General features: G+C 41.2%; 1 protein-coding gene and 1 long non-coding RNA gene across 8 annotated transcripts in view; one reads left to right on the plus strand and one right to left on the minus strand.

Moving 5' to 3' along the window:
- The window catches only part of NMI (N-myc and STAT interactor), a 30,242-nt gene that overhangs the window by 15,212 nt on the left and 695 nt on the right, over positions 1-14,335 (plus strand). The window contains exons 1-10 of one of the 7 annotated variants that reach the window (XM_078376677.1): positions 1,127-1,534; positions 4,337-4,405; positions 4,512-4,586; positions 6,781-6,849; positions 7,024-7,167; positions 7,992-8,108; positions 11,355-11,517; positions 12,385-12,491; positions 12,721-12,907; positions 13,598-13,704. In XM_078376677.1, the coding sequence (XP_078232803.1) occupies positions 1,142-1,534; positions 4,337-4,405; positions 4,512-4,586; positions 6,781-6,849; positions 7,024-7,167; positions 7,992-8,108; positions 11,355-11,517; positions 12,385-12,491; positions 12,721-12,907; positions 13,598-13,704 (1,431 nt within the window). In that variant the 5' untranslated portion in view covers positions 1,127-1,141. Of the gene's footprint in view, positions 1-1,126; positions 1,535-1,582; positions 1,694-4,336; positions 4,406-4,511; positions 4,587-6,780; positions 6,850-7,023; positions 7,168-7,991; positions 8,109-11,354; positions 11,518-12,384; positions 12,492-12,720; positions 12,908-13,597; positions 13,705-14,335 lie in introns of those variants that run through there. The other 6 variants (XM_078376682.1, XM_020808911.3, XM_078376692.1 and 3 more) reach the window with 6 other exon arrangements.
- On the minus strand, positions 9,743-11,359 carry LOC144583242 (uncharacterized). The gene is made up of 2 exons (XR_013536943.1): positions 10,798-11,359; positions 9,743-10,727 (listed from the first exon to the last, which is right to left on the minus strand). It is a non-coding gene; the product is annotated as an uncharacterized LOC144583242 (long non-coding RNA).

The following is a 14,335-nucleotide window of genomic DNA, read 5'->3' on the forward strand; positions in this document are numbered from 1 at the left end:
ACCTCCTCCGCTGATACCCAGAGTTACTGTTGGTGTTGACTTACTTGTTGTATAGGTAAGGATCTGACAAACGCTTTGTGCAACATAATTCAGCAAGACATTAGTTTAAATATTACAGCTGCCATGCAGAGGCCACTTTAAGTTACTTCACATGGCTCTGGTTTTATGAGCCATTCCTGAGCAGTGAGTCTTTGCAAAGATTATGTGTTTCCACACGCAATCCTAAATTTTTCTTTATATGTAGTCTCTTTTAGAAGGTCTTGTGCTACTTGCACAAGACATGGTCTAGAGGGGCAGGGTAAAAATCTAATAAATAAATAAATAAATAAATAAATAAATAAATAAATAAATAAATAAATAAATAAATAAATAGTGAAACACTGCACTTGACAGTTCACCATAGGATAGCATTTACTGGGTAATAAAGTTACAATGGTTTCCATTTGTTGGCTATAACTTTCTAAGTAATAGACCAACATTTTGCTTTTTTTGTAAATTGTTCTGGGCAATCCTATGGATGCATATTCAGAAATAAGCCCCACTTTGCTAGGCAAAGACTTTTTGCTAGGCAAGTACAGTCAGGATTGTGACCTCGAATCAGTGAATAAATATCTCATTCCTCAACACATTCTTTCATTCTTAACATGCATGCTGCCCCCATGTGGAAATAATGGCAGAACCCTGAAACAATTCAACTGTTAATTTGGTGTGAGCCACAAATGAACCAATGCAATAATCTTGATATTTTGAAGGTCCCAGGTAATGAATGTGGGTGGGTGTGCAGCTCCTTGCTGAACAATATGCAGGAGCACAGGCTTTACCTATCTCCGTCTGAAGGAGGGACCCTTTCTTTTCTATACTTTGGAGCACAACTCCCATTGTCCCCTACCAACCTTAGGCTTGCTAAGCAGTTCTAAACGTAGAAAATTTTTAAAAAAGGTATTCCTCCCCCCCCCCCCCAAACTCTGAAGAATATAAAAAGGGTTCGTCAGTCGCACGTCTGTCCTCAGCTTTCCGTCCTGGCGCTTATGAAAAAGTTACAGGGCAAGATACTGTACGTATAATACAGTATAGCCTGTTTGCTGTGGTGCAGCCAACAACCTTCGCCAGGTTCCTTTAGGGAAGGAAATACCGCCACAAGATGGCGCCCCTGCCTCTTCCTCCTTCCCTACATGTGACTTCCAGGAACGGGCAGCGGTATCTGTGGTGTGCCATTCGCCTTGCCTGGGAGAGGGCACCCGGTCCTCCCGAATCCATCCAGACGGGTCTCACCTACGCCACGAAAAAGGTCCGCACCGCCACCCCCATCCACCCCCGTAAGGGTGCCCCAGTTTTGCGGACGGTTGTGCTGCCCCCGCCCTCCCCCTGCCTAGAACTTGATTTTGCAAGTTTGCAACGGCGGGCGGCGGCTGGCAAAAGCGAAAGCGAAAGCGTGTGCAAGGCTTGTTGTGATGACGGTGGGCGCCGCTTCTTAGCAGAGCCGAGGAGCGCTGTTGCTTTCGGATTTCCTCCCTGCATCTTGGGGAAAGGCGCTGTAAGTTTCGCTCTTTTTATTTCAGTGTAACTTTTTGCAGTTTCTCTTATTTTGAACGGAAAATGGTCAGAGATGAGGTTTGGTAAAGCAACAGAGAGGGCTTGAGATCCCCCCCCCCCAGAGGTATGGTTCACATCGGGATTTCTGCCTCTTTAGGTGGTAGGCAAAACCGTCTTATTTTTAGTTATTTATTTATGAAGTTATTTAGAAAGATAAACTTTTTGAGCTCAAGATTGGGTGTGGGCACCCTGCGTCTAAATAGCGGGCGAGATCCTGTGCTCCCCGTCTCTGAAGAACTGGATTGTGATATAGAAAAAGTCGACTAAAAGAAGTTTAGGAAATAAATACGTAAAAGGCCTTATGGTCACCCGAGATTACGCAAACACAAATTTGTTAGTCTTAAAGGTGCCACAACACTTTCGGTTTTTGTTGTGACACAAGGGAATACGATGTAGCCTAGGTTTCGTTGTTGAGGGCTCATCTGGGTGGCCATAAAGTGTGCAGGAATGGCACTTGCCCGGGAAAAAAACTACAGTAGATGCCAACAAGAGGCTGGGTGCCAACTCAGTGAAGCAGATATGGGGAACCTAAGCCCTAAGTATTGCATATGCTGGCTACAGACTGATGGAAGTTGTAGTCCAACTGCCATCAGCCCCCTTTCCCCCACCCTGGTGAGTGTAGGATTTGCTTTGCCCTGAGGACAAGGTCTCTCCAAAATGCATCGATTATATTTTCTGCATTAGCTGAGGTACAACTTTAGGCCGGTTTGAGGCATGGCAGGGCCCAGAAAGGGCTTCACTTCCTTGGCCATCAGTACATCGTTCTCTGTGTGCTTTCCTGTCACTCACTTTTGCTAGTGATTGATTTATTGTGACTGATTTAAGGGTCTCCTTACTCTCTCCCCCCCCCGTTTTTTTTTTTAACAAAGCAGTTGTGTGTCTTTGTGCCTAGGAGAGTTGTACTTGTTGAATATCTGCCACTTTTAAAGGCCGACGCAGGAGCTCTGTGAATTGAAAAGAAAATCTGTGGAAGCCGTGTCTAGAGATCAACTCTGAATGGCCTGAAAGCAACTTGGAGTGTTTCTGAGTGGCATTAGCGTGGCGTGTGTGTGTGCTCTTTGTCTCTCTCTCTCTCTCTCTCTCTCTCTCTCTCTCTCTCTCTCTCACACACACACACACACACACACACACACACCAATTTTCATAGGACATATACAGATGGCTGCCTGGATTTGTGGAACTTAACATGTGACAATGCAGACACCCCCGCCCCAACTCTTGGGCTTTGTGGTGGGGGCTGCAGAGTTAGGAGAGAGAGAGAGAGAGAGTTTGAGGTGGGCAAGGGGCACAGAGGAAAAGAAAGAAGCACAGAACGAGGGACCCAAAGGAGTTGTCCCTGCCTTAGTACTGTACAGTGGGGTCTTGACTTAAGAACGGCTCGAGTTAAGAACATTTTGACTTAAGAACCACTCTCATAGGAAAATATTGACTTGACTTACATACTTAGATTTGAGTTACAAACTGAAAAAAAAAAACCACGTGGGAGGCAGGGAAAGTGCAAAATTTGAACTTTCAGTTAACTGTTGGCCAGTGAAAAGGGTGCCTGTCTGCTTCCTCACTCCTCCCAGCATTTAGAGAGTGGATTGGGAGTCTTCAGACTGCCTGGTACTGCCTGGACTGTATTTTCCCTGCCTTCCCTGAACCTTTCTTGACCTAAGAAAAAAAGAAACAAAATATCCCCCTCTAGTGCTCGTAGGCAGAATAGCAGCTTCCCATTAGTTTCTATGGACGGAAAAGAGCAGATACGGATCAAATGGTTTTCAATGCATTCCTATGGGAAATGCAGATTTGACCTGCAAACCTTTTGACTTGAGAACCGCCTTCCAATACGGATTAAGTTCTCAAGTCAAGACCCCACTGTATGTGTATAGAATCCAGCGACAGAATGCATGGCTAGTACGCATCCCCTTGAGACTATGTAGCATGGCCTTCTGAGACTGAACGGCCATATTCCCCAGCACTCTTGTGTAGTTTTTGTAAATACATGTATACCTCGTGTCAGCAAAGCAGGATCTCTTGAGTGTTCCCTTATTGTCACATGCACCATGTGAAGCAGTAACTGAGACTGCATGAAGTCAAGTTGTGCCTTTCTAAACTCCTTTCCTTAGGAAGCCCCACTATGCTGCTTTTTCATGGGACTTAGAAAAGTTACTTTTTAAAGTTACAACTTCAGAATCTTTCAGCTGGCATGGGCATGATCATGTTGATTGTGGGATTTTCCCTGAGAAAAAAACCACCACCACACATTCCCGTGTGTCAGTTATGTCAGAGGCGGGGCCTTCATCTTGCTGAGGTGACTTGTTTTTGCTGCTACAGCTTCCTCGATAGCTGTTGTTTTCAGACACAAATTAGTAATCTTTCCTCCTTTTCTTTGGTATATAGGCCAATATCTTCATATTTACACCAGCCATCTTAAGTCCAGTGGTAGAAATCTCAGCTATCTACTGCTGCTAGCTAAGAAGTTGGTGCTTGCATTTCTTGTCACACACCAGTCATTTACTTGGCATATGAAAAGAAATACCAGCCTCAAGCACGTAACCGGCAACAATTCACTTAAAAAATTTATACTGTTATACCGAATTCAGATATAAGTAATAGATTTTTTGATGTTTGATGGCCTCGCCCCCTTTTGCTAAAAAAGAAGAAGTAAAAGCGTGCGAAAAAATGCTGAGCAAAACCATACAATAAAACCATTGGAAAATTAACACACACTGTCACTCCTGTGCCTAATTGTATTTTGTAGAACATGGAGAAAGATGCCATTCCTGGAATATCTGCAAATGAGAGAAACAATTTTAAAGAACAACTGAAGGTAAGGTCTGTAAATGCAAATTCAGTTCTGGATAAGTAAATCTATATGTTCCACTCTAACTTTGTACGCAGTATGTGATGTTTCAGTATTTTTGGCTGTTTTATAGAGTATGGAGAAAGGTGAAACTCCAGGAGTGCCAGTAAATGAGAAGAAAACTCTTACAGGACTGGAAACGCTCATGGCAAGTTTTGTAGGTACAGTCAACCCTCGACTTACAAACTTAATCTGTTCCAGAAGGAAGTTTGTAAGTCGAAAAATTCGTAAGTTGAATCAGCATTTCCCATAGGAATGCACTGAAAACTAATTAATCTGTTCTGGCTGTTTTTGGTTCTTAGGTCAAGGGGTGGTTTGTAACTCGAATCATTTGTTCCCATAGGAACTAATGCAAAGCCGGTTAATCCGTTCCTACAACTAGGAGCAGAATTTTTTTCTTTTTTTCCTTTTAACCTAAGATGACTTAGGCTAAAAAAAGGAAAGAAAAGAGTGAAGGAAGGAGTGAACAGACACCTTTTCAACAGAACACCTTGAAAAGCAACTTTTCAGCCAAGGCAAGCACCTTCTGGGAAAAACCAAGCACCTTTCAGACAACAGATCACCTTGAAAAGCACCTTTTCAATCAAGACAAGCCAATACAAGCACCTTTTGGGGGAAAAGGGTGCAGAAAAGGAGGGAGGGAACACCTTTTAAAATCCAAAAATCAAAAAAAATTTAAAAGCCAAAAAATAAAAATACAGTCCATACAGCACTGTACCAGGCAATACCAGGCAGTCTAAAGACTGTCTCCAATTCCATTCTCAAAATGCTGGGAAGAGCAAGGAAGCAGACAGGCACCCTTTTCACTGGCCAACGGTTAACTGAAAGTTCAAATTTCGCGCTTTCCCCACCTCCCGCATGTTTGTTTTCAGTTCGTAACTTGAATCTAAGTTTGCAAGTCGAGTCAATATTTTTCTATCAGAGTGGTTTGTAAGTCGAAATGTTTGTAACTAGGGCCATTTGTAAGTCGAGGGTTGACTGTACTCCTCTGGCTCCTGTTAAACAGATAAAAACTTGCTGTCCAAAATTGTTAACACTATTATGTTAACGCAATATCGATATTTGCAAGGAACTGGAAAAACAATGATCAATTGAGGTTGGAGGAATGGTATAATGAGATGTGGAATCTAGTTATTAATGATAAATTAACTTGTGAATTAAAAGTTAAAAAAGGATTATTGAAAGAAAACAGTTTTAATAGGATTTGGAAGGTTTTACTAGAACATGTATTTACTAAACATAAAGGTTATACCCCAAGAATCATGTTTTTGGAAAGAGATGGGGCACATGATATGAATTAAGATTGAAAGTATTGATGAAGATATTCCTGAAAGTGGTGGGTTACACTGTATATTTGACTTATGATTGTATTTATCATTTATGTTTTTGTTATCAAGTATTTTTGATGTAATCTCCTATGTGACTTTTGTTTATAATACAGTGGTGCCTCGCTAGACAGTTACCCCCCATGACAGTTTTTTCGCTAGACATTGACTTTTTGCGATCGCTATAGCGATTTGCAAAACAGTGATTCCTATGGGGGAATTTTGCTGGACAATGTTTGGTCCCTGCTTCGCAAACCGATTTTCGCTAGACAACGATTCTGACAGCTTCCTCCGCACTCACAAAACAGGTGTTTTTGGGACCTGAACTTCAAAAGACAGCGATTTAAACAGCTGATCAGCGGTTCGCAGAGGCTTTCCTATGGTCGATCTTCACTAGACAACGACGATTCTTCCCCATTGGAACGTATTAAACTGGTTTCAATGCATTCCAAAGAGGAAATGCTTTTCGCTAGACAATGATTTCGCTAAACAGCGATTTCAGTGGAATGGATTATCATCGTCTAGTGAGGCACCACTGTAAAAAAAATTTAAAAGAAAAAGAAAAAAACTTTTAAAAACACATTTTCTAATGTACAGGAGTTTTACAGGCATTTTTTAAATAGGTTGATTTTGTGTTTCTCAAGAGATGGAATTCTCTGGCTTGTTGTTTACATAATAAAGTAGAATTATGTTACAAAACCTGAGTGCTCACTGGAAGGACAGATCCTGAAGCTGAGGCTCCAATACTTTGGCCATCTCATGAGAAGATAAGACTCCTTGGAAAAGACCTTGATGTTAGGAAAGTGTGAAGGCAAGAGGAGAAGGGAACGACAGAGGATGAGATGGTTGGACAATGTCATCGAAGCTACCAGAATGAATTTGACACAACTCTGGGAGGCAGTGGAAGACAGGAGGGCGTGGCGTGCTCTGGTCCATGGGGTCACGAAGAGTCGGACACAACTAAATGACGATGCTACAAAATGGAAATAAATGTTATTTTTAACCTTTGCATTGTAGAGTATAGGTGAACATGAGATGCCAGGTGCATTCGACAGTGAAAATCGTAAAGAATTGGAAGAATGGAAGGTGAGTGCTTGTGCCATTCACAGATGGTAGTAAGACCCATATGCGTAGGCTCATACGGTTTTCCAGTTAGTTCTGCAGTTCTGCTGATAGTGTGTTCTTTGTGGTTTATAAAGCTTATTAGCCATATTTCACTTGAAACACTAAAACAGCATTGATACATTTTCCATTACTAAGGAGAAGCTTGTGAAGGCTGAAAAACTGAAGGCTGACATGCTTCTCTTAAAACTTGCTGCTGATGAAAAGAAAAAGACACTTCAAAATGAGTTGGAGAAGCTAAAGGATCTGGTTTCTAAGAAGAAAAGACAGGAGGATCATAAGGTAATGAGAGAACTTATGCACATGTCACCATTTTAAAATAAAATCAAAATAGTTTTGATTGTGGAGAAATGAGGGTATTTGCAGAGTCCAACTGAGGGCCCATCTGCATCGCTATATAGATACGATATATGGCTCACTCATGGCGTGGTTTGTATAGGAAAAAAAAGACCTCATTCATACGTTTTTCCACTTAGAATGATCCATCTTTCCCCTTTAAGAGTTGTTGTGCACCTTTCTGGCCTGGTAGTAGGGCATGCATTCTTTTTGGCACACGTGTTGTTTAGCCTGGTGATTGCCGCCTCCAGCAGCCTCTGATATCATGGCTGCAGATTTTGAGGGGGACGTGGGGGGAGAATGAGAGAAGGGAAACAGGAATGAGGAAGGGAGAAAACAGAATGGCACTGACAAAGGGAAAGAGGAGCAACGTAAAAAAAATCAGTTCTGACCCTCTATAGATGATCAGGGGAAGTGCTTAATTGACAGCTGATCTGGCCACGAGGGATCATTTACTTTTTGGGGGAGCAACACACCAAATGGCACATCGCACCTCCCCTCAACCTTAACAGACCCTGTGTAGCCCAAACCACCTCATATCCAACATGGCCAGTCTGGACACACCCTGAATCTCACACCTAACATGCCTGTGTCTTGGAAACCCAATTCCTTTACCCCAGTAAGCAAGGGCTCATTGTGGTTGGTTTGAAGTGAGTGATATGTACCTTGTGCACATGACTGCAAGTTTGTTGGTGAATGTTCAAAAATATTTCCCCACACAAATCACATCTGACTAATACATACTTGTATATTATGTTTGTATTCTACAGAGGGATCTTTCCATAATAAAGGAGCAAAATACTGAGCTGAGGAAAGTAATTGGGTCACTTAAAAGCAAACTTGAATCAGTGACTGCTCAATGTGAAGAACTTGGAAGGAGTGTTCAGGTAATTTCTTGTTTTACTATTTGTCCTTCCAAATAGCATATTTTTATTCAGCATGATGAGATTGTGGAAATGTGATCACATGGTAAAGACAAATTGGCATGTATATATCCCATGTAAACATCTCAATTTGTGAGCTGAAAGCTTCCCTTTTTAGTGGTTGGGATATAAGGTAAAGGTTCCCCTTAACAATTTGTCCAGTCGTGTCCAACTCTAGGGGGCGGTGCTCATCTCCGTTTCCAACCCGTAGAGCTAGTGTTTGTCCAAAGACAGTCTTCCGTGGTCACGTGGCCAGTGCAACTAGACACAAAACGCCGTTATCTTCCCACCATTGTGGTGCCTATTTATCTACTCGCATTTTGCATGCTTTTGAACGCCTAGGTTGGCAGGAGCTGGGACAAGCAATGGGAGCTTACTCTGTTGCGTGGATTTGATGTTACAACTGCTGGTCTTCTGACCTTGCAGCACAGAGGCTTCTGCGGTTTAACCCGCAGTGCTACCACATCCCCATATGTTGGGTTGGGATATACCAGTGGATATTCTGTTGCTTAGGGTTCCAGGTTGTACCAGAGTGGGCCCATTGAATGAGTGGGGAGTTGGTGAATCAATTTCTCTGTAAGTTCCACAGATTTAAATGACCTGCTTTATATGCAACTAAACTGCACTGACATCACAATTCAGGTAGGCCCCTTTGAATCAGAGAAACATATGGAGAACATCTCACCAAATTCCCACTGATTCAGTGGGCCTACACTAATGCTGCTTACCCTACTAACCAAAAGGATTTCAGCGACTTTATGATATGTAAATCACTTTGACTTTACAAAAGATACTGAAATGACTTTCCAGAATTACTATGTGGTGGAAATGCTACTCGGAGTTATTCAGGGAAAAAGAGTGGGAAGCAACTGTAATAAAAGTAATAATTGCGGCTGAGAAGAGTATTTGTGAAGTTAGAATTGCTCAGGAATTAGTCATAATCATTCAATTCTCTAAATCTACAGTACAATTTACAAAGAAATCCCAGGGGACCAAGTGTTTTACCAATACCTGGGCTTCATGAAGGTGAGATTGACAAGCTCTAGAATGATATCGAAGTCTCATCCCTAAACTCTCCCCAGTTCTAGACAGAATGCTCATCTCCATAGCCTTAAAACATATTCAAAATAAATACTATAATAAGTTTAGTCTTCCTAAGATGTTAAAAGACTCTATGAGATGCTAGTTGTTGACCTAATTGAAGGATTGTCATTGAATTTGATTGAATATAAATTCTATTCCAAAAGAATGTCGAAGAAGAGAAAATTTCAGAGAAGTTCCTCTGGGTGAGGCTGGGTGCTTGCTTGCTTACTTCCTTACAACATGGCCGAGGAATGTGTGTGAATATCCTGTCTTTCACAGTACAATCATGCCTGTAATAACCAGCAGTTTCCTACACTTCAAATTCCATGGCGATGCATCGTAATGTAGTTCCATGTCCTGGGGTTTTTAAGATCAGAATGTATGGGCTGATGTCAAAGTGATGATGAGTTGTACAATTAAAATAAGGGGGGAATTCAGATTTAACCTTCTCAGCCAACTTGCATGTACATCACCAAAAGAAATTCTAAAGGGCATTAGGAATGAGACATGGGGAGGTTAAATCTTTGGGAGCTTGGAGAACAAATTTTGGCCCAGTATTAGTTCCACCTTTCTGGAGCTGGACACTACATGGCCCGGTGGGCCAGATAGGCAGGGTATAAATCAAATAAATAAATAAATAAATACATGCTGACTTTCATAATTATGACAAGACTTAAAAGGAAAAGAGCTCTCCAGCATTTGCAGTAGATGCTATATGTGTAGAAAATCTATCTGGGAACCTCGGGGGAACATGCAGAATGTTGAAGACCGTCAAATAGTGCTGAAACAAATTTGACAGAAGACATGCTTCTGAGAAATGTCTGGAGATTTTTGTCTTATTGCGCCAGAAATAGAAGGCCGCTCTGCAAAATGTTCTTCACGTTTTCTGTAGTGTTTTTTGGTGGCTGCCTCTCTGCTATTGCCAGAGAGATGAGGCATGACTCCTTGTTAAGGGCATTGTGAAGGATATGAAAAGGGGTTTAGGTTGTCAGATGTTTTTGTCATGTGCCCTGATAGGGAGAAAAAAAAGAGAAACAAACCCAAAAACTGTTATTAAGGGGGAAGGATGGAGTTGTGAGCCCTGCCTTGGAAAAACGGATGCAGAATCGCTCCTTCTCGTGGAAAAATCAAGTGGAATTGTCTCCCCCATTTCACTGCTCAAAGATAGGCTGGAGAATTGTGTGAGGCCCTCTTGTACTGCTTGAATCTCAAACTGTTTATACAGAATGGCCTTCCTCTGTTTTCCTTTTGAAAACCTCTAAAATCCCTACTATGAGAGACTTATGACACTTTTTTTAAAAAATGTAGTCTCCTTCAGAAAGTGCACAAACTGCTATCTTAAATTGACAGATATATCTAGTGTTTGGTTTCTGGAATTCAGCAGTTTTGTGCCGGAATCCTTTAAGTTTCTTTGCCCCCAACTGTTTGCATCATTATATTTCCTTTATCTTCCCTAAAATAATAAACTGCATCGGAGCAGTAGAGTTTATGATTTGTAAACTCCGCCTAGAGTGGTCCGTTTGGACCAGATAGGCGGGGTATAAATCAAATAAATAAATAAATAAATAACACATTGGCCCACATATTGTTAGTCATTTTTTCTACATGCAGAAGGGTTCGTTACATGTGCTGCTGTCTTTTTTTATGGCTAGGGAGCAAAAGGGGATTCAGTAACCTCTTAGGTGGATATGAGTTCTGTTATACTGTGTAACTACAAGCTGGAGATGGATGGAACGTTTGTGAAGTGGTTCTGCTCACGAAGCAGGTATGCTACGTGATTGTTAGCAGGATTCCAGCCTTTGTACTTTCAGCCATTGTATTGTATCTCCTCCTAGGCACATTTTTTCCTGATATGATAAGCATTAGAACAATGGTTCCCAACTTTGGGTCTCCAGATGTTCTTGGCCTAAAATTCCCAGAAGCCCTCACCACTAGCTGTGCTGGCCAGGATTTCTGGGAATTGTAGTCCAAGAACGTCTGGGGAACCTAAGGTTGGGAAGCACTGCATTAGAAACTAGTGACTGAAACCTCTTGCCTGACAGGAAAATAAATTGGTATTTTAAATTATCAGAAGTATAATAAATGCTCTTTATTCTGTCATTTTCTGTTTTTGTTTTAAAATACTAGCTCAAAAAACAGATACCTGAGAAGAAAATGAAGTGCACACGGCTGGAGAACGTTACGACTGAAGACAAGTATACGAACATGTCCTGTTTTTTTAAGATAACTCCAAAAATCCCATTCAGGGTGGGCCAAGGAGAAGCTCTCATCACATTTGAAGAAGAAAGTGGTATGTAGTGTATAGTCAAAGATACTGTATTTGCTGGCGTACAAGGCGATTGGCCGTATAAGATGACCCTCCCAACATTTCCACTCAAAATATAGAGTGGGCGGCTCTGCTGTGGCGCCGGCTTATGGGTCAGTTCACGTCTTCAAAATCTGCAGCTTATTTCTAGATTTTTACCAACGCATGGGAAAAAGCCTTTTTTGTAAGCACAACTTTTTGGAATCATAGTCCAAATGAGTCAGTTTTCCAGTCTCTGGTTTAAGGGGGCCGAAGCCAAGCCATTTTCATACCCAGAACCTCCAAAACCCTCTCATAATCCCATGTTGTAAAAATAAAGCAATAAATTCACTTCATTCCAAACTAAAATAAAGCTTTTAGTTTGGGAAGCCAAACCTACCACATGAGGCAGCTTCTTTGTTCTCTCTTTTGATAGGTCTGATTGACATTAACAGCATTGTGGCCAAGATAATGAGAACATTTCTGAATATTCTCTACCTGAAAACTCCCAAAAAGGGTTGTTATGATTTAGAACTGACTTGATGGTGCCAGATTATTAATTGCGCAAGTGATAGGAAACCATACAAGACTAGCACCACTTTCTGGAAGTTAGGGGGTTATTGTTGAAAGTCTACTTGTACCCCTAAAGTTGCTGCTGTGAAGTTGCGTGAGTGCCTAACTCACAATTTTTTTACTAACCACATGATGACAGTGAACTTACTAAAGGCAGGGTCTAACATTAAAATGAGTGTTATACTTGTGGCTCACAAATTGTGAGCTTTCACAGACACAGGCATAACACTCATTTTAATGTTAGACCCTGCCCTTTGTAAGTTCACTGTCATGGAAGCTTATTTGCACATTATCTTTCAGTTGCACAAGAAGTGATTAGGAGACGTTCTCACACTGTGAGTCTTGAAAATGAAGATATAATTCTGCAAGCCCTGCCTGTTCCTCTGGACACAGGAGTAACATTTGAGGTAACGGATTAATAATGAAAGCTTTTAAAATATGCTAAGGTGGCATTCATCTTGTATATGGGTGTGTGGAACCGCTAAGAATAACTTGTCCCCATGTATTGTAGTCCATCGAATTTTAAGCTATGACTATATCACGTTTAGACACTTTAGACCTTTGGATTAGCCGAGCTCAGTTTCTTGGATTTATTTCACATGTGTAAATATGGAATTGGTCTGCATTGTTTTCCAGCTCCATGTTAAGATCCCTCAACAGAAGGTTCAAGTTTCTGACATCCCAGATCTTAATTTACCTGACGAATGGATGAGAGATAAGTTGGAACTGTACTTCTACAAAACGAAACTGGGAGGAGAGGTGCAGAACGTAACTTATGACCAGCGGTCATGCATGGCTCTTGTTACGTTTACCCAGCCAATAGGTAATTCCTGAAATATTCCTGCAAGTTGGCCTTAAGGGATCCACCTTTTGACTGCACTTTTTGCACACTAACATCCAGTCGATTTCAGATACATTGCATGTGGATGAAATATTCGAATAGCCCTTGACTAGGAATAAAAATCTTTCAGCTGTAACTCTCGGTTCTGTTTAAATGATTATCTGTACTACTAAAGTAAATACACTTCTTTGAATTGAATGGATCTGAGCAGCACAGTCTTGGTTATACATTTTTTTCAATAAATAAATATTCAATAAATACATTGCTGCTATTCTTCTCCAAGAAGTGGCTTGAGAAAGGTGGGTTTCTGCCTTACGTAGGGCCCTGTTGACAGTGTGGCTGGCCCCCTCTCTTGGCATGGTGCCAGGAGGCTGAAATGGGTGTTATGTGTGTGTTAACTGTTTATGCCTTGTAGCTACGTTTTTGGGGGAATAAGAATTATACACAGATTTTGATTTACGCAGGGGTCTGTTGCCCCTAATCCCAGCATTGTTGAAAGGAGAAGTACATAGACATTACTTATTTTAGAAATTTAGAAAATCAGAACTGATTGAAAAATTAATTCTAAGTTTAGTTTAGAATTTAATTTTGTTTAAAGTCGCCTCTTTTTCCTATTATAGTTCTTTGAATAAACTGCTTATTGGAACTATTTTTTTAAACTTTTGATTCTAGCTGCTAATGATATTGTGAAATATGGGGCATACCCTTTCCATGCAGGTGACTGGATTTTCCCAATAACAGTTTCCCCTATCAAACAGAGCCATATAGAAAAGTTTCAGGTAAGTAAATAATAATACGTAGCATGATTGACACAGTAACTGAGACCTGCAACTATGCACAGCTGTCATGTTATGAGCCCAGTGTTTACTTGGACATAAATCCCACTAAATTACATGAGATTTAATTTCCAAACAATAGTGATAGGTCATGGCCTTATTTAAAGGCCAACCTGTTCTTCCCTGTACTTTCCCGAGAATAATGCTTTTCACATTATCACAAAGAGGATGTGTTTCCAGTAGCATGTATGGCTTAAGGGCTAGGAGAGGTTCTAGAGCAATGGTTCCCAACCTTGGGTCCCCATGTGTTCTCAGATTAAAACTCCCAGAAACATTCACTGCTAGCTGTGCTAGCCAGGATTTTCTGGGAGCTGAAGTCCAGCAACATCTGGTGACCCAAGGTTTGGAACTACTGTTCTAGAGGAAAAGAGTAGGTTTGTTATTCTCAGCATCAGGCACGTATAATGACAACAGATTTCATACAGCCAAAAACCACTCCTGTGACTTTGGATCTAGTTTTGTTCTAGGTCATGATACTCCAGATCAGCTGTCTGAATTTTCTTTCCGGTAGCTGCTTTATCTGTGCCTTTTATAGAAGGATTGATAGGATGACTTTGGAGTGGGTGGTTGGAAA

Source organism: Pogona vitticeps, chromosome 1 (genome assembly GCF_051106095.1).
Source record: "Pogona vitticeps strain Pit_001003342236 chromosome 1, PviZW2.1, whole genome shotgun sequence".
Taxonomy (NCBI): Eukaryota; Metazoa; Chordata; class Lepidosauria; order Squamata; family Agamidae; genus Pogona; species Pogona vitticeps.